The sequence below is a fragment of the Gymnogyps californianus genome, chromosome 4 (assembly GCF_018139145.2).
Source record: "Gymnogyps californianus isolate 813 chromosome 4, ASM1813914v2, whole genome shotgun sequence".
In the NCBI taxonomy this organism is placed as follows: Eukaryota; Metazoa; Chordata; class Aves; order Accipitriformes; family Cathartidae; genus Gymnogyps; species Gymnogyps californianus.
The window spans coordinates 368,917-394,522 of NC_059474.1; the positions used below are offsets into that span (position 1 = coordinate 368,917).

At 65.4% G+C, this 25,606-nt stretch overlaps 1 protein-coding gene across 1 annotated transcript in view; it reads left to right on the forward strand.

Annotated features, from left to right (window-relative positions):
• The first annotated feature begins 448 nt into the window (after nt 1-448).
• Nucleotides 449-25,606, forward strand: part of VAX2 (ventral anterior homeobox 2) — a 34,204-nt gene continuing 9,046 nt past the window's right edge. The window contains 4 exon segments of the mRNA XM_050895464.1: nt 449-494; nt 10,147-10,315; nt 10,928-11,067; nt 16,510-16,697. Coding sequence (XP_050751421.1) covers nt 449-494; nt 10,147-10,315; nt 10,928-11,067; nt 16,510-16,697 — 543 coding nt within the window.

The following is a 25,606-nucleotide window of genomic DNA, read 5'->3' on the forward strand; positions in this document are numbered from 1 at the left end:
AGACACGCAATATCCCCCTGCGCCCGTGCCCAGGGTGAGAGCAGGGAACCCCTCAGCTCACGGGAGGGCTGCATGCGGGGAGGCTGTCCCTGTCCCCATCCCTGTCCCCATCCCTGTCCCCATCCCCATCCCTCCCGCAGTCCCCAGGCAGGGTGGCAGGACCAGGGCTGGTGGCAGCCGGACATGGCGCAGCAGGGAGGGGGTCAGGGAGCCCCCTCCAGCAGCACACCCCCGTGGGTGCTCGCTGGGGTCGTTCAGGGAGGAAGGACGAGGTTGGGATGCGGGGCTGGGTGCCCCATGTGAGTGCAGGGCAGTGATGCCTCCCCCTGCCCGGCACTGGGGCTGGCCCCACGGTTCCCTGTGCTGCCGGGGGCTCCCAGCCCCGGAGAAATGCCCACAAAGCGGGGTGAGGTGGTGGAGGGGCTGGGAGAGGGGGGGCTGAGCGGCAATGGGGACAGTTGGGGACCTCACTGCCGCCCCACAGCTGGGGGAAGGTGGGTTAGGGAGGAGATGGAGCCAACCCCTTCCCTGGGGAGCACAGTGACGGGAGCGGGGCAAAGGACACAAGCTGCAAAAATCAAAAGGCTGATTTGATACAAGGAAAAATAACCCTTCACTGCGAGCGTGGTTAACATGGGAACCGGGGTCTGGAAAGGCTGTGCTACCTCCGTCCCTGGGGTATCCGAAACCTGGCAGGACAAGGACCCGAGCAAGCTGACCTGAGCGGTTTGCCCTCGGAGCAGAGGGTGGCAGCCGAGACCTCGGGAGGTCCCCAGCCCACCTTATGACCTGGGCTGGCGACGGGACTCGGGGTGCAATGCCGCAGCAGCGCTTTCCTGCCCTGGGAGGTGCCCAAATCCCCACGCCCGGGCAGCCAAAACCTCCCTAGAGCCGGGCCGGCAGCGAGGGGCAACGCCGACGGTGCGGGGAGCAGAACTGGGCCAGGGCTCGGACCTGGCACTGGGCAGGAGTGACCCTGGCAGAGCTGCCCCTGCTCGCAGCACTGGGATGGGGAGCTGAGGGACTGGTGCTGGCTGGGGACTCAGCCGTGGCTGAGGGGGATGATGCTGGGGACCCAGTCGGTGACCAGGTCCCCTGGCTTCAGAGCAGCCATTCAGAAGCATTCGGCACAAGACTTCCAAAAGCAATTCCTGCCGGCAGGTACCTGCTCCGCCGCAGGCACATAACACCAATTGACACCAGCCAGGGGCTCAGGCACCCTATTTTCTGCACTGGGAGACGGAAACGCCAGTTTGAGGGGGTTAGCTCCATACAGTGACCCCCGGGTGCACCCCCCTGAGCACCCCGCAAGGCCCTGTGCTCTCCGAGTGAGGGGCTGGCTTTGCTCCCGTGGCCTCAGCTTGTGTCTGTGTGTGCTCTGGGGATGGGGATGGGGATGGGGATGGGATGGGATGGGATGGGATGGGATGGGAGCGGCGCTGAGCCCACGGGTGGCAGACAGGGTGGCAGGCAGGGTGGCAGCAAGCATCCCCCTCCCCGGCTCGTTGCAGCAGCCGCTGCCTCCTCGCTTGAGATCCCTCAGAGCATCTGGCGGCAGCGAGGTTAAACCTCCGTCGTCTGCTAAACCGCAAGCGCAGACGGATGAGTTCGGATGGAGCCGGGTGACCTGGGCAGGTCGATCCCTCCGGCTGGAAATCACCTTTTCAAGGTACCTCCGTGGCAGAGCCCTCCAACCCCACCGCCGCCGAACCAGCCTCCTCCTCCACCACCTGCGCCCACGCTGCTCGCCGCCTCCCGACCGAGCCCCGGGCTTCGTGAAGGGTCCCCGCGTGCATCTATTCCCTCCCTCCCGCATCTCCCCAGCCTGAAGTTAATTCATTCTTGCCCAAACCCCCCGGGGTGGCCGGGCAGCTCCGGCTGGCACACTTGCTGGGGGGGCCGGGGCAGATGTTGCCGGCTGGCATGCACACATCGGGCCCCGTGAGCTGCTGCCGGCTGGCCATGCCAGATGCCGGCTCTTCCCCAGCAGCGCAACCGGTGCAGCCTGGTCCCTGGGGGTGCAGAGAAGAGGGTGCGGGGAAGGTCCCACCAGTTACAGGACCTACATCCAACCTGGAGCAAGGGCAGCACAGAGACAGGCTGTGGGCAGGATGGGGCAGGCACCGGGCAGCACCGATGGAGAGCCGAGGGATTGCTTCTGTAATGCTAAACCTCTGCAAACTGCCTGCCCTGACCCGCGTGGAGGGGCTTGGAGACGTGGGGAGCAGCAAGCAGCAGGGTTTGGGAGAGGACCGGGGAGTGCGCCCGCCTTAATCCAGCCCCACAGCTGCAGGAATGCCCCTGCGCCATGGGCAGGGAGCCAGCGATTACCTCCCGGCCCTCTGAGCTCCTTCTCCTCTTTTCCTTCTGGAGCGACACACGTTAAGCCAAATCCTCCCGTCACATGGTTTAAAGGCAGAGCAAGGGAATAAGGGCAGGTCAGAAGGTGAACTGGAGGCCACGGATTTGCCATCGGGCAGAGGACCTTGCAGAAATGTGCTAGGCATTTCTCCTTGGATAAATTAGTGCACGCTTTGATTTGCTGGTTGCAGTAATCCTGGGGACGGCTGAAATGCACCCGGCGCTGGCGGCGAGGGTGATCTCGGGGCACACACAAGGCTGGGCTCGTTGCCCTCGCTTTGTGCCGGCAGAGCTGTCCACAAACGTGAGCCCGGCCGGCTTCAGCACGACAGCGATGCTGATGGCTCTTGCGATGATTGTTGCTGGCTTGCCGGGCTCAAAGGCCCCCTTTGGTCAGGAAACGAGCCCACCCGCTCCGTGTGAGCAGTGGCGTGATGTCCCTGTGCAGATGTGGCCCTCACCCCTGCCCTGGGCCTCGGTCCCTGCGGCGGGATCGGCTCTGAACAACGCCAGCCCGGCAGGTCGGTCCCGGTGGCGCGGGATGAAGGGGTGCTGCTGTGCTGCCAAGAGGAGAGACGTAGGGCAATGCCGTGCTGCCCACCTCGTGATGCCTCTGCATTTCCCAGGATTTACCCCCAAACCCAAACCGTTGGCAGCCAAACCCCCCTACTCCAAGCGGGCAACATCCCCAGCCTGCCCCGAGGGCATCCCTGGCCAGGGCCACCTCTCCTCCATCCCAGCACTGGTGCTTCTCACGTTCTCCTTCCCCGAGTTTCAGCACTCTCCGTAACATCTGCTAAGTCCATCCCGCTTCTTCCTCGCCATCGTCATCAATGATCTGTAGGTTGCCGCTAGCTGCGGGCTGGTGGCAGCAAGGCTTGGCGGCCGCGGTGGGCCACCCCGCGGGGCCATCCCCACCTGACGCTCCCGTTTGGGCCCGAGTCAGCGGTGATGGACACAGGCGGGGGTGGCTGGGTGGCCGGACAGACACCCCCCCCCCATCCCCGTGTCACACACGCTGCCCGGTTCCCAGCACGTGGCTGCACTTCGTGGCTGCGGTCATGCAGGGGCTGGGCTGGGACCGGTGGGGTGGAGGGGACGGGGGTCACCAGCCCCAGCCTCGCTGAGCCCCACAGACCCTCTGCACTCCCCTTAACCCGCACCGAACACCCACGTGCCGTGGGAACCAGGAGGAAGGGCTGGTCTCTGCCCTCCCGTGGCTGTGAGGGTTGGCCCGGTCCTGCCCAGCCCCCCAGGAACCCCCTTCCTTCTTCTCTTCACCCCGTAAACCCACGGGAATCTGGGAGTGTCTGTCCCACGGAGGCTGCCGGAGCATCCCCAGCCCCAGCGCAGAGCCCCGGTGCTGCCTGCACGCCGTTGGGACCCCACTGCTCCTCCTGACAGCAGCGGAGGTTTATCGGGGTCCCTTGGGGCCCCCCTTGTCTGTTGGGGTCATCAGCTCAGCCGGGGCCACTGCGGGAACCCGAACCCCCAGGAGCACCCCGGGGCTCCACAGACGAGGTGCAACAAGGCCCCCAACTACGTTAATTTGATGCTCATTAGCTGGAATTGCCTGTGTGCGGCGGGGATGGGTGCCCGGGGGATGAAACAGTGGTTTGGAGCCCATTCCCCCCTCCTGGGAAGCAGCCAGCCCAGGGGGGACGCAGTGGCTGTGGGGTGCCGGGCGAGTGTGGTGGGGGACCCACAGTGAGTGTCCTGGGGGACCCTGAGGGTCTGGGGGGAGGGAAGTTTCCAGCAGAGCAGGAGCTGGGGAAACTGGAAAGGTCGAGGTGATCAAAACACGGTAGCAGGTCCCCGGGGCTGCGATCGCACCCTGCTCCACGCACCTGGCGGCACGCGGTGTGCCCACAGCGCCGACACCTTGTCACCCGCCTGTCCCCGCAGCCCCGCTTGCCCTCACTGCGTGCCTGCCTCGGCCGGGAGGGCGAGACGCCGGGGCTGGGAGCAGCCGGAGGGCAGGGAGGGAGCACAAGAAGCAGAAACTGGAGCCTGTGAACGCTGAGCAGCATCTCGTGGTGCAGAATAACCTGCGACTGCACTTCGGAGAAGCCGAGCCCCGAGGTCTCTTCGTCCTCCTTCTCCTCGCCTCCCCTTTCGGGTGCCATCCCAGTGCCCGGGAGGCTCTTTGCAGCTGGTGGCTCCACGTCCCTTGTTGGTCTGGGCTCTGCTGTGGATGTTTCCAGTGAAGACACTGGTCTGTGGACACCCGTGTGCCTCCAGCCTTCGCTGCGGGGGTGGCACCAGCTGTGCCAGGCTCCCCAGCAGTGGGATGCAGCCAGAGCTGGGGGCGGGGGGGGCCTGCAGCCATGCCACCTTCCCCACGGGTCCTGTGCACACCTGGGGAGGGTAAACTGAGGCACCGATAACAGCCTCTGCGTGTGGCAGAGCTGGGGGTGCTGGGGGTGCTGGGGGACACAGCCAAGCTATCACACCTCCCTCCCTCAAGCCATGGTCTGGGGGTCCACCCTGCGCCGTGGGGGTCTGGGGGGTGGGGGTGGGGGGGTGGGGGGTGCTAGTGCTATTTCTTTCAGCTCTGCACTCTGCCCCGTGTCCCTCTGAGCTCTTCTCTTCCCCCCCCCAGTGATTATTTTCTTTAATTATCCCGAGCTGGAGCTGGCAGGATGCTCCGGGCTGGGGCCGGGCGAGCGCTGGGCTGCGGGGCTCTCCGGGGCCAGGCCTCTGCCGGGACCACCGCACCGCCGTGCCAGGAGCGGGACTGGCCGGAGCAGGGATGCTGGGAGCAGGGATCCTAGGGCCAAGACCCCAGGAGCAGGGTCCCTGGAGCTGGGATCCCTGAAGTGGGCACCCCAGGAGCCGGGATCGCAGAGATGAGGTGGGAGAAGGGATCCCAGAAATCAGGATGCTGGGGGAGAGGATGCTGGGAGCGGGGTCTCGGGAGCAGGGATGCCAGAGGAGGAGATCCCAGGAGTGGGGTCCCAGGAGCGGGGTCCCAGGAGCAGGGATGCCAGAGGAGGAGATCCCAGGAGCGGGGACTCAGGAGCGGGGAAGGATTTGGGGTCCCCGGACCCCGCCGCTCCCCGTGTGGAGGTGGCCCCGCCGCTGCGGACTCGTTTGAGGCGGGGAGCCCCGGGGGAGGAGGTGCTGCTCGCCGGGCCGGGGTGCTGGAGGGGGACCCCCCGTTCCCGGCGGGCTCGGTCACTGCCGGGGTGTCGGAGCAGCCGTGCCAGGGGGGGTTGTGCTACCGGCCCGCCCTGATTTCGTTTGATTTCGTTTGATTTCGTTTTATCCGAGCAGGCGCGGCGGGGCCGGGCGGGCCGGGCCGTGGGGAGCGCACCCACCCACGGGGGAGCCCGGCGAAGCGTGGGGCGGCCGCGGCCCGGGGAGGGGTGTCCCCCCCCCCCCGGGGAAGGGTGCCCCCCGCCCGCCCGCTCCCGGGGCCACCCTGGGCTCCCCGGGACAGCCGGCTCCGCTAACGAAATCAGCGCTGCCGGGGGACCGGGGGGGGGGCACATCGGGGCTGGGCACCCCTGAGAGGGCCCCGGGACGAGGGGGTGCCCCCGGCCCCCCCAGCGCTCCCCTCCATCCTCTGCCCTCGGTGGCGTCCCCGGAGCAGCCGCCGGAGCCCGCGGCGGGCGAACCCGCCGAGGCCGCCCGGTCCCCGCTTGTCCCGGCGAGCAGCCCCGGGGCCCGGCCGGGATCGGCGGGGGTGTCCCTGGGGGGGTCCCCGGGGGTGTCCCCGGGGCAGCGACCCACGCTCGGCCGTGGCAACATGCACCGCAGCGCTGCAGAGGGGTGCACCCTCAGCTGCAGCCCCGCGGGGACCCTGCACACGTACACCGTTATCTGCTGGCGGTTACGCTGTGTCCGTGCACACCCACCCGTGCCCGTGCACCGTTACACTGGGTCCGTGCACACCCACCCGTGTCCGTGCACCGTTACACTGGGTGCGTGCACACTCACCCGTGCCCGTGCACCGTTACACTGGGTCCGTGCACACCTACGCTGTATCCACGCACATTGACAGCGTCCGTGCACAGTTACACTGTATCCGTGCACGTTTCTCCCGTGTTCGTGCACGGCTCCCCCGTGTCCGTGCACGTTTACTTCGTGTCCTTGCACATTTACCCCGTGTCCACACACGTTTACCCCATGTCCGTGCACAGTTCCCCCGTGTCCGTGCACGTGTACCCCGTGTCTATGCACGGCTCCCCCGTGTCCATCCACATTTACCCGTGTCCGTGCACAGTCCCCCCGTGTCCGTGCACGTCTACCCATATCCGTGCACTGTCCCCCCCGTGTTTTCGCACGGCTCCCCGCGTCCATGCACGTTTACCGCATGCTTTTGCACGGCTCCCCCGTGTCCGTGCACAGTCCCCCGTGTTCGTGCACGTCTACCCGTGTCTGTGCACAGTCCCCCCCGTGTTTTCGCAAGGCTCCCCCGTGTCCTTGCACAGTCCCCCCGTGTCTGTGCACGTTTACCCGTGACCGTGCACGGCTCCCCCGTGTCCGTGCACGATTACCCCGTGTCCCTGCACAGTCCCCCCGTGTTTTCCCTCCCGGTGGACACCCCCCGCCCCCCTCGCCCCCCGCAGACCGGGCCCACGGGCCCGCAGGCCGCCGGCGTGGACCGTGGGCCCGGATAAACGCGGCCGCACCGAGCCGTGCCTAGCCGAGCCCAGCCTAGCCGAGCCCAGCCCAGCCAAGCCGAGCTGAACCGTGCCGAACCGGGCGGGCACGCAGCCGGCCCTGCGTTACCTTCGTTTCCAGCGAGCCGGGGGGTGCTCGGGGCCCCTTCGCCAGGGTATAAACCGGGAAAAATGCGGGAATATTGGGTTTTTTCAGCCCTTCACCGCTCCGGGAGCGGGGCGGGGAGGGGGGGGAGCGGGGAGGCGGCTCGGGAGGGCCCCGGGGGGGCTCGGCGGGGGTGGCAGCGGGCGAGCGTCGGTGTCGGGAGCCAGCGAGGGGCCGCTGAAAACGGGGCTGCTCCGGGCGAGCGCGGCCCCCCCACCCCGGGCCGGCCTTCCCCGGGCTGGATTCTGCTCCGCACGGCCCGAGAGAGAGAGAAAAAATAGCCGTAAGAATAATAACACCTATAGCAATAATAATAACAACAATAATAACAATAACCACAAGAATAACGGTAATAATAATAATAACTACAACAACAACGGTAATAACAACAAAATCAACGACAGTAATAATGATATAATGGGAAAAAGCAGCATAATTCTTTATTACCGTTATTACTATTATTATTTATGAGGACAAGGCAGGTCAGGCCGAGGCTGCCGTGGCTCCGCTCCACGCTGCGCGGGTGGATCCCCTCGCCTTCGCTTCCCGGGAGCGGCAGCGCCGGCTCCCACCCGGGCCCTGCCCTTCCCCGGCTCCCCCGCAAGCTCAGACCCACCCGCAGCAAAGCCCTTATCGCTATCCTTAATGCTAGAACGAGAAAAACAGCAGTAAGAGAGCAGGAGCCCGTGGGGGGTGGGGGGGAGGCGCGGCGGGGCCCGTGGGGGGGCTGACCGGGCTCCGGGGCCGCTTCTCGCCCGGTTGTACCGCGGCCCGGGCCGCCGCTCGGTGCCGGGGCTCGGTGGAGGGGGGGATATTTCGTTACAGCAGCTCCCGGACGGCGGGTGCCCTCCGCTTTCCCCGCTGGAGACCGGCCCGGAGCCCTTCCCCACGCGTGACCGCCGGGCACGGCCTCTCGGATGGGCGGTTTTGGGTCGTGATTATTTTTCTTGTTTTTCTTGATGAATCCTTTGCCAATGTCACGATATGAACCAGCCTCCAGCCGGGCCCGGTGGCGGGGGAGAGCGGAGCCCGGCTGCCCGGCCCCGGCCCGGCCTTGCCGCAGCTCCGGGAGCCGGGAACCGGGAGCGGGGAACCGGTTGCCGCCGTCAGCTCCTAGCCAGAACCGGAGGCTCCATCCCGCCGCCGCGCCCCGCTCGCCCGTCCCGGTCCCGCCGAGCCGAGGGTGCGGGCGGGGGGCACCGACCCTTCGCGGAGCCGGCTCGGCCCTCGCTCCACGCCCGCCCGGCCGCGTCCCGGCTCCCCGCTCTCCCCCTGCTCTGCCTTTTTCGTTTGCTTATTTTCTTTTTTCTTTCATTTTCTTTTATTTTTTCCTTTCATTTTATTTTACTTTTTACTTTTATTTTTTCCTTTTATTTTTTCCTTTTATTTTTTCCTTTTATTTTTTCCTTTCTTTTCTTTTTCTTTTCTTTTCTTTTTTCCTTTTATTTTTTCTTTTCTTATCTTTTTTCTTTTCTTTTTTTTTCTTTTCTTTCTTTTTTTTTTTCTTTTATTTTTTTCCTTAATCTATTTTGATTTGCTCCACGCTGTTCCCGTTATTTCAGGGATGGGCACAGGCTGCCGCAGACACGGACACTCGGGGCCCACCCCAGACCAAGGGCAAATTTGGAGGCCTTGAACTCCTCGTCTCCGACCCGGGCGCCTTCTGCCTCGACCGGGCTCTCCCTCCGGGAAACCGGGCCGGACCGAGACCCCTCCGGGACACCCCAGCTCCGGCCGAGCCCGCCGCAGCCCCGGGCAGCATCGGGTTGCGGGAGCGGCAGAGCCCGGGTGGGTGTCGGGGGGGTTTGGAGCCCCGGTGTGTCCCGGTCGCTGGGGATTGAGCTCTCGGGGATGCTGGGCTCTCGGCAATTGGATTAACAGCTAATTTATTTATTTTTAATCCACCGTCATTACAACCGCTTCGATTTGAGGGGATTCGGGGCAAGACGAAGAGGGGTGCCGCCGCCCCCGCCCGCTCCCCCGAGGTGAAGCATCGCTGCCGCCGCTTTTCCGCCGGGTTTTGCCCCGTTGCAGAGAGCGGCGGAACGGAGCCCACCGGGGGAGGGGGGGGGGGGAAGGCCGGGGCGGGGGGGAAGCTGCCCGGGACCCCCGGCCTGGGGAGGCCGCCCGGGGGCCCGTCCGCCCCGGCTGGGCACGGGGAGCCGCTCGCCTCGGTCCCGGTGCCGGAGCCGGGCCGGGGGGGGCCGCGGCTGCCGGGAGCGGCTGTGCCGGAGCAGGGGGGTTTCGGGGCTCCCCCGCTGCCCGATCCCGGGGAGGCGGTGGGGTAACGCCGGTAGCAGCGGGGACCCTCGGACTACCGGACTGCGGGGTAACGTGGGCAAGAGGGGCCGGAGCCCCCCCGCCCGGCCCGGAGGGGCGCGGGCACCCCGGGGATGGGGGGGTGAGGGGAGCAGAGCCGGGGCCGGGTTATTTCTTTATTCGCTTCCATCTCGGCTGGCCCTTCTCCGCCCAGGCGGGGGTCCCCGCGGGTGAACCCCCCCTGAGAAGAGGGCACCCCCGCCGCGGGAGCCGGAGCCGGAGCCGCCGCCCCCAGCCGTGCCCGGCCCTGCCGCCGCGCTGCCCGCACTCCCGGGGCTGGGCAGCGGCCGCCGAGGGGTTCTTTGTTTACCAATCGGTATCACGGACCGGGAGAGCAGGAAATTGCGTCTGTGCCGGGCCGTTAATTTAAAATCGCTCCTTTCCTCCCACCGCCTCCCCCCCCCCCCCCCGAGCCGCTCCCCGCCGCGGCGGAGGCTCGGCCGCCCGCTCCCGGCTCCGGCGGCGGCCGGGGGATGCGCAGAGGAGCGCGGCGGCGCGGGGGAGGGCCGGGCCGGAGGAATAAGGGCCCCGTCTTCTTCCCCGGTCCCACCCCCGGCCGCTTCCTCCGCAGCTCCCTCCCCTCGGCCTCCCCTCCGCCTCCCCCCCCCCCTAAAATCATCCTTCCACCCACACCCCCCCCCCCCCCGCCCTCCTCCATCTCCCGGTATTGATTTCCCCGCACGCGAATCCCAGCGCAGCGCGGCGAGCCTGGGTACCGGCGGCTCCTTCGCTCGCTCCCGCCGCCTCCCCGCCGGGACCGGGACCGGGACCGGCTCTCCATGGAAGGGCAGCGGCTGCGGCCGGAGCGCCTGAAGTTTGCCCGGAGCGAGGTGCCGCGGGAGGTGGAACTGGGGAGCTGGGGGTGTGTGGGGGGGCTCAGCCGCCTGTCAAAGTTTTTAACTCCTTTTTACACCCCATCGCACCCTCTCGGGACGCCCCGAGGGGTCCCGCCGCCCCCCCCCCACCCCCGGCAGGTGGAGTGGGGAGGGGTGTACGCTTTAAACGCCAGCGCCCCTCCCCACCACCTCCCCCCCCCCCGGGTGGGAGAGGGCCGGCTCCGCGGCGGAGAGGCGGGAGAACGACGGTCCCCGGCCATGGGGGTGAGCTGGGGCGCGGTGCCCCCGGCTCTGCCAGGGCGCTGAGCCCCCGGGGGGGGGGGGTTGGGGGGGGTCGGGGAGGGGCGGGGAGGGGAAGGGGTCTGGGGAAGGTGGGGGGGGCTCCCCTCCCCTCCCCCCCCCGCCTAGTCTTGCCTCCTCTCTCCCTGTCTCTCTCTCTCTCTCCCTCCCTCCCTCCTGATGTTTGATCCCGCCGCGGCGCCCGCAGGGATGAGCGATGGAGGGGCCGAGCCTGGCAGGAGCCCCGTGCTGCTGGCCGAGCCCGCAGCCACCGGGCGGGCCCGGGAGAAGGCGCCGACCCGGGCGGAGCTGGAGAGCGCTTTGCGCGGCGGAGGAGGAGGAGGAGGAGGCGGCGGCAGCGGCGGCGGCGGCGGCGGCTTCAAGGACATCCCGGGAACGTCGGCAGTCAGCCCCGGTTCCTCCAAGGAGTGCGCCCCGGACAGCGAGAGCCCGTCGGGAACCAGCGAGGCGGACTACTGCCGCCGCATCCTGGTGCGAGGTACGGGCAGGGTCCCCGGGCCCCGACCCCCGCTCTCCGCTTCCCTCACCGGGGCACTTCCCGGCTGCGCTCGCCCCCGCCGGCCGGGTCCCCGCTCCTCGCCCCGGGGCCGGGTGGCAGCGGGATGGGGGATGCTCCCCCCCCCCCCCGCTCCGGCACCGCTTCCAGCGCATCCCCGGCCGTTCCCGGGCGCTGGCCGGCTGCGAGCTCCGGCCTGCCGGCCCCGCCGCCGCGGCTTCCCCCGGCTCCGCTCCGTGCGGTGGAGACCGGGCCCGGTCCCCCAGCCCGCTCTGCCGTACGGTTCCCGGGAACGCGGCCGGGCTCGCCGTGCGTGCCCGCCTCGGTTTGCGGCCGAGAGGCCGGGCTCGGCCGGGCGCAGCGGGCCGAACGGGGGTCCCGGGAAGCAGCCGCGGAGCCCCGGACCCCCCGGGCCGGCTGAGTCCCGCCGGGGGGGACGTGCAGGCAGCGGGAGAGGGGTGAAAGCATCAGCTTTGCTTTTAAAGCGTTGTCGCAGGAGAAAAGCGTCATGGAGCGGCGGCGAGTAGAGGCTATTTTTTTTATTTTTTTTATTTTTTTTTTCCCTCGTTATAATATCACTCGGTCGCTCGGGGATGGGGGAACGCGGCGGGCTCGGCCCGGGGCTCGGGGCACGGCGGGACCCGGAGCTGGCGTATCCCACCCCGCCGCCCGCCCGCCCTCAGCCCACCGCCGGCCCGGGGCTCGCCGGGACCAGCCTGGGTTGTGGCGAACCCCGAAAGTTTGGGGTGCCTCGGCGGCGGTGCGGCAGGCGGGCAGGTGCCGAGCGCTCCCCGGCTCGGGGCTCCCGGGGCGGCAGCGCGGCTCCATCCCGGGGGCCGCGCTGGGGATGTTCAGCGTCCGTTCCCCCCCCCCCTCCCCGCCGCCGCCGCTCCCCAAGCCGGAGCCCGGAGAAGCTCCGCGGCTGCTCGGTGAGCGGGGCCGAGGCCGCCCGGCCTTTTGCCCTGGCCCCAAGCCCAGCGCTCGGGCAGGGCAGGGCGGCGGGGACCGGAGCCGCGGCCCCGGCTCGTTCGCCGTGAACGGGGCCTGGCACGGCTCGGCTCGGGCATCCCGGCCCTCCCGGAGGCTGCGGAACGGTTGGCGGCCGGGTTGCAAAGAGCCCCGCTGCCCACCCAAGCCTCTTTCCCGGCTGTCGCGATAGGCGCCTGTCGCCGACGACCCGGCTTGTCGCAGCCCAAAATCTCCCCGGGGCATCTCGGCGGGGGAGCGGGCAGCACTCAGGAGCGGGTCCCGGGGTCCCGGCCGGGTTGTCCCCGGGTCCTCGGTGGTCGCCGAGGCCGAGCCCGGCCGCCGCAGCCCCCGCCGGGGTCAGGCCGGGGTCAGGCCTCTCCTCCGCCTTGGGCTCGGTCCTACCGGGGCCGCCCCGACGGGCCCGGGGCTGGGAGCGGGGCGGGGGGGGAGGCTCGGTCCCCAACCCCGGGGCAGGGTCCCCGCTTACTCCCGGCCCCGGGGACCCTCGCCCGGTAGCGGCCGGTCTCACCATCTTGCTGCAGCCGCCACGGCGCGGACAAAATGGTGGCGGGGAGAAACGCCGCAAAATAAACGGGGAACGGAGCCGAAATAAAGCGGGGGGGGGGGGGGAACGCGGTGGGGAGACCCGGTTTGCGGGGCCACGGGCCCGCCCGGCTCCCAGCCCTCCCCCGGGGAAGGGAAAGGGCCCGGTGCCGAGCACCGGCCGGTGCCAGGGAAGGGCCTGCAGGCTGATTTTCTGCAAAGTGGTGTTGTTTTGGGTTGTTTGTTTGTTTTTTTTTTTTAATTTTTTTTTTAAATATTTAAAAATATTTTTAATTTCCCCCCAGGCGCGGGGTGAGCCGGTAGCGGGTGCCGCAAGGACCCCTCTCCCCCCTCGCTGCCTGCCCCGGGGGTGCGGGGCCATATCTCCCCCCCCCCCCCCCCCCCCCCCCCCCCGCGTCTTCCCCTTCCAGCCACGGCCCCGCCGCAGCGCTGCCCGGCCCGGAGCGGCTGTCCCGGGGCTGCCGCCCGCTCCGGCCCATCCCCGGTGCTCGCCCACCCTGGCTTTAGTGGGGACGGGGCTCTCGGGGGAGCATCCCCCGTCGGCGGGAGCCGGTTGGGAAGCGGCGGGGTCCTCCGTGCCCTGGGACCGCCGGGAGCGGAGGAGTGGGGGGGGGGTTCCCCGGCTCGGCCGGGCTCTGTCCGCTCACCGGTACGGCACGGTACCGGGTACCGGCCGTGAGAGACGGAGCCTCCAGCCGCCGCGACGGGGCGGCTATGCCCGTGGAGGCGGCCATCCCCGTCTCGTCGAGGCGGCAGGGCTGGCGGGTGCCGTTGGACGCGGGCACGGCCCGGGGGTTGCCGTTAACGGGGATTAACGGGACAAGGACTCGCCGGAGGAGCCGGGCCGCTCCGGGGCTGGTCCCGCTGGCATCGTGGGGCAGCTGGAAGGGGAGGGGGGGGCAGATCTCGGGGTGCTCACCCCCCTCCTCCCGGTCCCCTCCCCGGGGCTGCCCCAGCGCTGTGCCCGGGGGGTGCAGGCGGATGAGGGGAGCTCCGGGGGGCGAGGGGGACACCCCGGTGCTGTTTGGGGTGCGCTGAGAAGGGCTGCGGGCTCCTGTGTGTCCCGAGGCGTGCGTGCCACCATGGCCGCACCAGCCTTCGGCATGGAGAGGGATGGGTGTACGTGTTCGGGGCCGGCAGGACGGGTGTGCGCCCCAGAAATGTCCCGGCAGCCGTGTCGGGGCAGCAGCCCCCATATACACGGGGGTGCGCGGTGTGTCCCCGTGCGGGGGAGAGGTGCCCCTCCTGCACACGGGCGTGCGCGGTGTGTCCCTGGGTGTACGGGGGGGGGAATCTGTGTCTGCCCGGCTCCGCTGCGTGTGTGGGTGTGCAGGATGTGATCCTCCTGGCCTGCTGCGCCGCAGAGGGTGTGCGGGCTGTAAAATCGCTGTTCACCAGCTCGGGGGGGGTCAGTGCCCCAAAGCTGCTGCCTGTTCGCCTTCCTTCCTGCTCCCCGGCCATGTCTGCCTGTCCTGCCTCGTCGTATTTAGCTGCTCAGGCAGAGGAGAGGTTGGTCCCCTTGGCACCAGACCTCTTTCGGGGGATTTCAGTCCCAGACCTCGTCCTGGATGTGCTGCCATCAGGCGTAGCCTGGTCCCCAAGAGCAGACCCTGTCACCACGGCCCCACTGGAGAGGCCAAGGGCTGCTGGAAAACCCCGGGCAGCCGCAGCAGGACCTGGTGGGCGTTGGGGGTCTGGGATCCAGCGGCTGATGGGGGAAGGCTCTCAGGAGGGGGTTCCTCAGGCAGGGCAGTGTTTTCCCCCTTCCTGGCATGGGGGGATGGCCGTGGGACCCCCAAAACCCACACGAACGGGCAGCGGGGAAGGTCTGCGGCACGCAATAGGGCTGCGACCTGCCTGCGCCACGGGGGCTGCGAGGGGCTTCGCCTCTCCCCTGCCGAGCTGGCACCACCGGCTGTGCCCCCTTCCCTTCCCTTCCCTCCGGTGCTGTGCCCAGCCCACTACCCCCGCCCCACGCCCCAGCTGCCAGGGGGGGAAATAACAATAAATAATACCCATAATAATGCCGGCAGCGCCGTACAGAGCGGCGAGGGCGGAGGGGCAGATACATGCAGCTGCGGCTGGAAAGCACAAGCGTCTCTGTTAGCTGCTCCTTGCTGGCAGCCCCGGCTGCTGTTGTGTCGGGGGACCGCGGCGTAGATGCGGGAGTGCGGACGTGGTCCGGGCATCATCCCTGCAAATGCTCTTTCCCTCGCAAGATGGTTCCCAGGCTGGCGTCCTGATCCCACCAGAGATACCCTACCAGAGATACCTCCAATCCACCTACAACCCCTTTCCTTTCCCACAGCCCAGTGCTCACCAGTGGAGTTTTGGGGCACGGACCAGAGCCCGTGCTCCTGCTCCCACCGCACCCTCTCCCACCCTGGCCCTCCCCAAGCCCTCTGCGGCCCCGGTGCCTCCTGCAGTGCCGTGCTCCAGCCTGGAGCGGGCTGGCCCTGCCGGGACGGCACCTCTGCCACATACCGCAATGTAGCGGTGCGAAACCGGCTTTGGGATTGAGGTCCCTCTTCCCAGTCTGGGCTGGCTCCCCTGCTCCTACCACCCCCACGCCAGCTCCATCACCCCTTCCCAGGCTGCTCCTCACTGTTTCCCCCCTTCCTGCCCCAGCAATTTTATAATCCTTTCACGCCTGAGTCAGGCAGAAAGAGAGAAAGCAACTTACCTCCAGCCAGGGCTGCTGGGGACCTCGGGTCCCTCCGGGCTTTGGAGCCAGCAGCCCTGAAAGCAGGGCCTGGAACCGGGGCTGCTTGCCCGGTACGGCTTCTGTGGCTGGTTTTTAACCTGCAGGAAAGCCACTGGGCGGAAACAGGGAGCTCTGCAGCCAGGGCTCACCCAAACCGGGCTCTCCACTGGTGTTGCTGGTGCTTAAGGAAAGGCGGCACAAGGGACAGGGAGCACGAGGGGTTTGGGGTCTGGCAGGAACCTGGCGGGCAATTTCCAAGGCTCATTTTGTAATACCAGGCGCCGCAGCCGGCACACGGAGCCCGTCGGGGCACGTCCCAGCCCACGGAGCAGGGACAGGCTTCCTGGCACCTCAGGGGCTCCGTGGATTTTTCTGGGAGAGCTCGTCCTTTGTCGGTGGAAAGTAAAGCTGTGGCTCCTTTGGCTCCTTTGGAGGAGCCACAGGCAGCATCCCGCGGCGTGGAAGGGGCTGTGCGGGGCTGACGTGGGAGCTGAACCCTCCGGCTTTTGTTTCTCCACGTCAAGGCGTGGGCAGCGACAGTCCCGGCCTCGTACAATCCGCTGCCGTGAGCGGCTCGGGGCGTGCGGCACTTCAAAACTTGTCCTTTAATAGAGAGCTGCCCCAAAGTAGGAGCTGCTGCTTTTCAAGAAAATATTCCTTCAGTGAGAATAATTCTGGAAAGAAGGGAATTGTAACAGAGATAAAATTTTTTTCCAGTATTCCCAAGGAAGGACAGAAAAAAAAATTATATTTTTAATTAAAAAATCTTTAATTTGAACTCTTTCTTGGTATAGAACTGTTTTCTGCTTCTGGCTTTCAGAAACTATTATTTCTGTGGTTAAACGCTCTGTTTTCCTTAAAGAGTTTTTGGTTTCTATTTATCTCTTAAAAAAAAAAAAAAAAAATTATGAAGACTTGTTACTGTTCCCTGGAGGTTTATAGACTTGCAGCATTCGGGGCCAGAGGGGACAACCGAACTATGGGATTTCTTACAGTTACTCCTGCAGCGAGCCCGGACGCTCACACCAGCCCTGACGGTGCAGCCGGTGCTGAATCCAGCTTTTCCTCCCCCAGTAACGTCTGTTTTGCACCGGTTCCCCCCCCCCCCGTCCCTTTCCTCCCCAGCCCAGCTTTTTTCCTCCCTGGAGACTTTTTCCTGACGGCCCTTCTCCCCGCTTCCCTCCCAGATGCCAAAGGGACGATCCGGGAGATCGTGCTCCCCAAGGGTCTGGACCTGGACCGGCCCAAGCGGACACGGACGTCCTTCACAGCGGAGCAGCTCTATCGCCTGGAGCTGGAGTTCCAGCGCTGCCAGTACGTGGTGGGCAGGGAGAGGACGGAGCTAGCGCGGCAGCTCAACCTCTCCGAAACCCAGGTAAGGGTCGTGGGTGGCTTCTCCTTGGTGGGGACATCCCCGTGGGGACAGGCGTGCCAGCCGCCAGCGTGGTGAGGGCGGTGGAGGGGGGAGGCAGGGGCAGGCAGAGCGGCTGGAAAGTGGGGCTGGGGTGGGCGAGAGCTGTCCTGGGGGAGAGCCGGGGCTGAGCCAAACCCACCGTCCCAAACCTGGGCGGAAGGGCTCGGTGCTTGCCGAGGGATGCTAGCCGGTGTTTCGGTCGGGAGCCGGGGCTGAGCATGGCCGGGGGGAAGCGTGCGTGGTGCTGCGGGCAGTGGCTCTCCTCCAGCCCTTTCTCTGGAGCCAGAGGAGCGCTTGGTTTAGGGTTAGGGGGGGCGAGGGGCAGCCCTGAGCGGGGTCCACAGGGACCCCCCCCCCCCAGCCACCGTGCTGCTCCCCCGTGGGCAGCGTCCCCCGGGCAGGTCCGGCAAAGCGGGGAAGAGAAAAGAGCAGGAGGGCGTCAGTGGGGACCCGGGGTCCTTACGGCAGCACCCGCAGCGCAGGGCGGGCGAGCGGGGTCGGACGGCGTCGTGGGGGCTGTCGGGGTCGGGCATTTGGCTGCGTACGAGCTGGATGGATCCTGCACGGATCCTGCACCCCGCCGCTCCCCCCTCTCTGCAGCCTCCGTGGCTTCGCTCTCCCCTTCCCAGCGGGGTGGGGATGCCACTGGGGGCTGTCCCTGTGGACCGGGGGGACCCCCGAGCTGCGGCATGGCCTGGGCATCTCTTCTCCATTGCCCCCCGCATGCTTGACCCTGCACGGAGCTTCGCTGGCGGGGAGGGATTTTCCCGGTTCTCCTCCGCCGAGGTTTGCCCGGTGCGGAGAGAGCTGGGCTGAGCAGCGCAGCCTGGGCGAGCAGAGGTGGGAGAGGTTGCGCGTTGCTCGGAAGTTGGTGTTGATGTCTGCTAGGCAAAAAGTGCATCTGCTGGGGTTGCGGTGGTTTTGGCTTGAAAATTTATACAGAAATAGTAATAATAATAAAATTAAGGAAGGCCGCAGTGCAAAAAAGCACAGCTGGGAACGACGGAAAAACCCCGTCAGCCCAGTCTGCCCCTTCCCTGGCCAGTAAAAGGCATGTTTGGAGACAGCTACATGGTTTCATCGATTCAGATAGGAAATAATTTCAATTTTTCCAAACCTCTTGTGGAACGAACCTATCCCGGCTGTCAGCAGCCAGGCCCCTGGCTCCAAGCTCCCCTCGCGTGCCGAAGGGGTCTGATTTTGGGGAGACCCTGTTGCTCCGTGGTGCTTCGGCACTCGCTGTGTGGCTGCTGCATGGTCCTGCGAGGGGGAGCAGAGCCTCGGCGCACAAAAAATAGTTGCTCTTGGCTTTTTGGTGGCAAAGCGGTTTTGTTTTTTGGTTTTTTTTTGTTTTTTTTTTGGTAAGGAGCCGGTTTCTGTCCGTGGGATACATGCTGGCACAGCTGTGCCGCGGTTAGGAGCAAAGCACCCGGTGAGCTGGGCGCTGCACGGGGGTCCCTCTTCCCGGGGTCCCAGCCAAAGCCCTGGTCCCAGCGTCACCTCCAACAGAGCTGGAGGGACACGGGTGGGCTTGGCCGTGCCATGCTGGGGGAAGAGCTTCGGCTCCGCGGCAGGCGCGGGAAGGGACGGGCAGCCGGTGCGGCCGGCGGGAGCGCGGGGTAGAGGGCTATGCCGAGTGGGGTGCCGGCTGCCGCAGCCCGGGGCCGGGAGGGCACAGCCTCTCCGTAGGGACTAATGGCCTCTTATTTACTGCTTGCTTGGTGCCTCGTTGCTGCCTTCATGACTCAGTGAGAAAATTCACACCCTGTAGGCCACGGCTGTCTCTTCTCCTCTTCTCTTCTCCTTCCCGCATCCTCTTTTCCCCATCTCTCTCCTTCATCTCTGTCTTTTTTAATCCCTTTCTGTGCTTTTCACAGCATTTCCTTCCCTGCAGCAAACTCCTAGTTGTACCTTCCCGGCTCCCCCGCTGCCGCCCATCCCTCCCCAGCCACCACCGTGCCCGGGGATGGTAGTGCCAGGCTCGGTGCCCGGCTCCCTCCTCTCATTAGCGGGGTGCAGGTCCCCTTGGGTCATGGTTTCAGGCTCTCTGCACACTCAGGCATCACCCCCCCCCCGGTCCCTCGCCGTTCATGGCTGGGAGGTTTCCTCGGTCGTTGCAAGAGGTTTTACAAGACCCCTTAGATCTGGAGGGGATTGCGTGGCTCCATGCAGCGTGCTGGTCCGATCTGGATGTGGCCTGGAGACGGGATAGTCCCCACCAGCCACTCCTGTCCCACACCAGGCTCCTCTGTGTCCGTCAGCTCAGACAGGGACAAATCCAACATTTGCAACCATCACAGCATTTTGGGTACTTTTGGTGATTTTTTTCCTCCCAGCGTTATCCAGGAGCAGCTCCCAGGACTTAGGGTCAGTTCATGGTCTCATTGCTCCATCTAATGTTTTGTTGGTGGATTCCCAACCAGCAGCATCTTGTGGCTCTTTCTCGGTTGACATTTGCGTTGTGCTGGTGGTTGGGACGGCGGGACGGATCCTTTCCATCCCCTCATTGGATTATATCTTGGTTTAGGAAGCCTCCCCCCGCCAGCTGCTCCCGACTTTGCTCTCTACCGGGACCCCTGGATGCGATGGGAGCCCACCACGTCCCACCACGGGAAGGGAGAGCAAAGTCGGGGGGCACGAAGGAAGGGGCCGCCAAGGAGGGTTTTTTTTTTTGTGCCTGCGAATGTTCAGAGGGGGAAGAATCTCCGCTCCTCTGCAAGAAGAGAGTGGTGCAAACAGCATGATGAGATAGGGAGAGACACGATGTCATCGCAGCTGGAGAGCTGCAGCCAAGTGTCCCCGTAAGTGGGTCCGCGGATCAGGCTGCGCCCCCGAGAAATTCTGTCGGAGCAAAAGAAGCCTCTTTTAGGCTCTGATTTTACTTTCCTGGCATCTGATCCTGGGTTTTGGCAGTCTTAGAAGCAGGAGGCTATCGCGACCCCTTGCAGGGAAGCCAGAGTGGCCCACCTCCGTGTTGGGAAGTAGGGATCTTCTTGCTTTCTTGTCTCTCGCCCCTGGCCCAGGGAGGGGGGGAAATCACCCAGGATAAATGGGGGATTGCCCAGGCGAGAGGGGGGCTCACCCAGGCTAAGGCAGGGAGAAGCAGCACAGCCCCTCCATGCCGGGGGGGGAGTGCCTCAGAGCCGTGCGTGCCACCGCCGGCGCTCCCCGGCCGGGAGCAGTAGCTGCAGAAGCCGGTGCCCATCGGCGGCCGCCGCAGAGGAGCCTGTCCTCCCCTCGCTGCTCGCAGAGCCACCCGCCGCGTTCCCGGCCACCTCACCGTCCCTCCGGAGCCAGCCCGCACCTCGTCCCCGTTGCCCGCCTGCAGGGCTCAGCCAGGCCTGCCGCACTGAAGGGATGCTGGGGGAGTTTCGGAGCCGCCCGCGCTCAGGGGAGGATGAGGAGGGTGCTTCCACCTGCCCCAGCTCTCTCCAGCCCGGGGAACTGGCCTCCTTCCTCCAGGGAGCCATGTGCCTGTTCTGCCTCGCCGGGAGCTGCTCGGGCTCCAGCCCGATGACATTTGTGCTTTTCTCTAATTAATCCATGGACACGGTTAGCGTTAAACGAGTTTAATTAGCCTGTAGAACATTTTCATTCCCTTGTCAAGCAGCGGCCTGGCGATGCGGACGTGCCGGCTGCTGCATCCCAGGTGAGCTCTCACGTCCCCGGCGTGGAGAGCTGCGGAGGGGCTGCTCCAGAATCCGGCCCCCGTGCTCCGAGCAGAGAGTAGCCCGTATCCGTGCATCGGGCTTTCTCCAGGCAACGCATCCCAAGGCATTAGGGCAAAAGTGCCCCTTCTTAGCGTCATTAAGGGATAGAAAATGCAAGGCAGAGAGGAGGCTGCGAGGCAGGAGGACCACGGAGGGAGGATAATTCCCACAAATCCCCCGGCAGGAGGAGAGGCTGGATGGGCTGGCCGAGGGGATTTGCCGGGGCCGGGAGGCTTTGCTTTCTGGGTCAGGAGTTCAATGCTAGGCTCAGGTTCAAGTGACCTGGTGTTTTTGCCAGCTCTTCCTGCCCTCATTAGAGCCAGGGCAGAGCAGTGACACTCATGTCTGACAAGGGCTCCTTTTGAGGGCCGGGCACCCAGGAGGTCAGGACAGGGCTGGTGGTATCAGACGTTCTCCATGCAGCACCCAGCTCCGAGCCTCGTCCCTCTGCCGAGAGGTAGCTCGCCCCTTCCCGAAAGCAGGAGCTTTGGGGGACAGGGATGCCCTCAGTCGAGGAGGCCATGCCCAGGAGCGCTGCTGGCAGCTCTTCCCGTGCCCCTCCTGGAAGATACTGGTGAGCTTTTGGGCTCCTTGGCTCCTGTGCAGCACCTGAAGGCCCTTTGTAGAGGGATGGTGGGGCACAGAGTGGAGAGAGGTCTTAGCATCGCGCTTCTTGCCTGCCCGGCTGCTGGCAAATCCGTGGGACCCCCCCATGGATCCCCTGGTGTTCCATCTCGCTGCGATGGGCTCCGTCACAGCCGGTTTGGCAGACCTTCCTCGGGACGAACTCCTGGGCCATCCTTGGCAGAGGCTGGGCTCCTACAGCACCGTCCTGCCGACGGCCCGATACCCCCCGAGCATCCTGCGCAGCATGGGGAGGGTGCTCGCAGCACAGAGCTTTCAGGGCTGCGATCCCCCGCAACGTGGAGCGAAACGCGTGTGAGAAAGGAGCTGAGCCAGAGAAGGGGCGGGAAGGTCTATTTATAGCCCGGCAATTAAGATGATGCCGTTAAAAATTAATTGCACCTCGAGTCATTAACAACTATCAGGCCCTGCAAGCGAGAGAACAATGCAACAACGGTTGGCGCCAGCACAAGTTGTCCTCTCACGGGGAGAACTGCAGGAAAGCTGTGGTCTGGAGGAGGTGGGAGTCATCCAGAGCTTGGCGATGGGAGCTGTGGGTTGGGGCTTCCCCAAGGCCCGAGAGGCAGGTAGGACCGTAACGCTGGTCTGCTTGCTGCAAAGCAGCGCGCTCCTCGTCCTCGGAGTCTCTGCAGTCCTCGGGGTGCGGGGAAGCTGAGTTTTCAGTCGGAAATCCCTTTTCTAGACCACGCAGAAAATACAGGTGTCATAGCCAAGTATGTCCTTTTCTGAGGAGGCCTCCGTCCCTCCGTCCATCCATCCCTCCGCCCGTCCATCATGCTCTGCACAGGGCAATAGTCTCTAACGTCTTCCGTGGTTCGTGTTGCCTCCACCCAGCTGCTTTTGTAGCACCGCTCCTGCGTGCCGTGGGTGCTGACACTGACCGTTCTCCCGTGGGTCATTGCCCAGCGGGGAATGGTTTCTCCCCTCTGCCCGGGGAAGCTGCAGCCCCGCTGGCACTGCGCTGCGGGTCCGGGGTGCCCCATCCTAATGCAGCCTGGTTTGAGGGGTGCTGCTCCCACCCCCAAGTGCTGTTCCAAGCTGGGTGCTCCTGTCCGTCCCCCTGGGCCACTTCTGGTGGAGCTTTTTCTGGACGGGCTGAACTAACCAACCCAGCAGAAGGGTGCCTTGTTTTCCTGGAGCGGTTCTCTGCCAGGCTGGGTCTCACCCACCTCCTCGAGGGACCTGGGGTGCCCCGGGGCTGGCTCAGGGGACGTGGGGACAGCGGGATGGGGAGGCAGGTAACTGGGGAAAGCATCATGTCTAACTGTGGTAGCCTGCAGCCGGCTCCTGCTGCTAAAACCTTGGGTGCCGAGTCTGTTCTGAAGCGAGTGGGTGGCAATGGGGGATGTCAGCCTGAGTGATCCCGTATTTAATGATTCCCAGGTCAGATCCAGATGCTGACGGTATCCGTCTCCCACTGGCCTGGAAGGGAGGGGGGTCCCGGGTCCCGTTGCAGGAGGTGGCCGCTGGAGATGCCCAGGGTCACCCTGGAAGAAACTGGGCATCTCCAGTAGCTTCTGGGTCCCCTTCCCACATGCCAGTCCGTGTCAGAGCACGCTTGTATTGTGGTGGCAATAAATCTGTGTTATAACCGGGTACCACGCAGCGGCAGGACCAGGCTGGCACAAACCCAGCCGCTGCCTCCGCCTGCCCGGCCCCAGCCCCTCGGTTTTCCTCAAAAATTCACCTTTTTGGCATTTTGTTTCCCAAAGCACGTCAGGGAGCTGGGGAAGAGGGTTCGGGAGATGAGCGCTGGCTTCTTGGTGGGGGGGTTGGACAACATTTCTGAAGAGAGGAAAGGAGCAGCTCTCCGCAGGGCGGAACGAGGGGACCTGCTGGAAATAGGGCTTTTCTACAGGACAGTTGCTCCTGTGATGAATTAGATAACTCAAAAAATTATCTGGGTACCTCTACGGTTCCCCAAGCGCAGCTGGCACTAGGCAAAGTGGCTAGTGTAAATAAGTGCGAAATAATTAACTGAGATTTTTATCATTAAGCCTTTCCAATTGCAAATGCCTGCACAGTGAGAAACAATGTCAGAATTTGTGATTGAAAGTCTCAGTTCTAAATGTTGCGAGAGGGCCGGGTGTTTCCAGAGCAATCTCCAAGGCTTTCTTAGCATACTCCTTCAGGGAAACTCTTTCCTAAAAATGGCGGTTTCCGACGGAAATCGGTTTTGGTGACGGTTTTGGATCCAGCTCTGATGCTGGGGCAGGAACCCCAAACGCGAGGGGTCCCATCGCCCGCCCACACCCTCGGGCCGGCTGCTCCCACCTCCCCAGCTATATTTTGTTTTCCACTGGGAGAAAACCATACCAGTTTGCCCTGTGTGTGGAAAACGGGAGGAAACACCACGTCCGCGTGGATACTTTCTGCTGGATCCTGGCGTCGTGGGAAGGGACGTGACCGTGGGAACAGCCCTGCTGTCCCACCTGGCCCCCCCCCCCGCCACCCAAAAGTGGGTGCCGATGGCCGAAAGGCCAAGGGGGGCTCTGCCGTGGGTGATGCCACCCCGCATGCTTGCACCGCAGCCGGTCCTGGGCAAATCCCACTGGGTATCGGACCCCCGGCTGTGTGGAGAATGTCCCTGCCGGGGAGGGATGGCCGGTGGCGAGTGGTGAAACCCCCTTTTTAAAACTTCCTGAAACCCCAATAAATGGGAGAAATCATCCGTCAGCCTTCGCCAGCACCGCCGAGGAGACGGGGGGGGTTGTCTCTACCCCCGATTTCAGTGTGTTGGAGGATGCTCCCTCCGGGACACCTCGCTCTGGGGCCACCAGGCTGGATGGTGGGGGACCCTTCACCCCCGCCAGACCTGCCTGCAGAGCCCACCCCGTCCCTCCCTGCTCCTTCATCTCGTTTCCATTTGCAAAGGGCGCGGGAGCACCCGGGAGGTTCCCCTGCTGTGAAGCAGAAAATATCCTGAATTTCGGAGCAAAAGCAGGCCGAGGGCATGCTTATGGCTGGAGTTTTGGATCAGCGGCGAGGCAACGGGCTGCTCTGGGGACGGGCTCCCAGCCGAGGGCACAGCCGGGTCCCAGCGGATCAGGGACGGTTCCCACCTCGGCTGTCCCCGGCACGCTGCCCGGCCGCGGGCTGGAGCTCGGTGCGGCTGGAAGCAAGGCCCCGGGCTGTGGCAGAAGGTTTGGGGTGGGTGGCACAGCCGGGGTGGCCCCAGGTGCTGTCAGGGTGCAGAGGGGCTGGAGGAGAAGCTGAGGGATGAATCCATCCCTGCTCAGCGCCGGCTCCCCGTTCCCGCCGTGACCGGGGAGAGGCAGACGGGTCGCGCGGCCGCCGTGCCGTTACGAAACCTCTGGCCGAGGGCAGCTTTGGGCAGCGAGCCCACTGGCTTACGCAACGCCGGGGGCCCGAGCCTGCACCGAGCCTCCGCCTGCTCCGGCCTCGGTGGCTCCGTGAGCCCACGGCCCCGCTCAGGATGGAGGGAGGAGGAGGAGGAAGGGTGGCCGGCGTGCCGTGGGGAGACGGCGGTGCGGCAGGCTGGGTCCCACCTTCCCCCCGTGCTGCGGCGGGTGTCAGCTGATGGCGGCGGGGAGCTAATCCCGGTGAGGAAAATGGCCCCGGCCGGCAGCTATGAATAGTCCCGGATGGCCGGCGTGCCGGAGGTGTGCACGGTGTGGGACGCGTGATGGCGCCGGGGTCAGCCCCGGGGCAGGGCTGCCAAATAATAAACACCATTAAAAAAAACCAATGACACATCCCCCAGCCCTGCCCGCGCGGGTGCCGGGGTCCGGGGCGATGCTCGTGGGTGTCCCGGGGGAGGATGAGGACCATCCCGTTTGGGTGCCGGGGAGGCCGAGGGGCTCAGGCGTTTTGGGGGCAGTGGGGGACGCTGGCGTGCAGGAGCGTGTGCGCTGGCGTGAGCAGGGTTTACTGAACAGGCGTGACGTGCCCGCTGCCTGGGACCGGGGAGGGCAGGGATGGGGGTTTCGGGCTCCCACCGGCAACCCGTGATCGCTCGGGAGCGACGTCCCACCGCTGCTCAGCCACGAGCCGGCAAAATGCGTCGGTTAGGCGCCAGATGATATAAAAAATAAGATGTAGGGAGGGCAGGGCACTGCCCGGTCCCCGTGGCCGCATCCTGCTCTGCAGGGACCGGAGCAGGGAGGGGAGTGCTTTGGGCAGCGTGCTGGGATGGACGAGCGGAGCAGGGGCAGAGCGAGGCAGTTACTGGGCTGAAACCCTTGGCCAGATCCCGGGGTCACCGAGCGTCGTGGGGTGATGGGCTCCCGCCCTGCACCTTTCCATCCCCAGAGCGTGCGGGGAGCTCAGCCTGCCGGCGAGGGGTCTCCATCGGGATTAACCACTTGGAAATAATTTGTTTTGTAGCTCAGAGGTGTTAGATGGAGGGCAGGGATGGGAGCAGCATCCCAGCTCCCAGCCACTGCAGGTCAGGCTCAGCTGCCGGAGAAGGGGCTGGAGGAGGCGGCAAAGCCCGGGCTCAGGCGCTCCCCAAGTTTGCGGCACAGGGCACCGGGGACCAAACCCCTCGTGTGC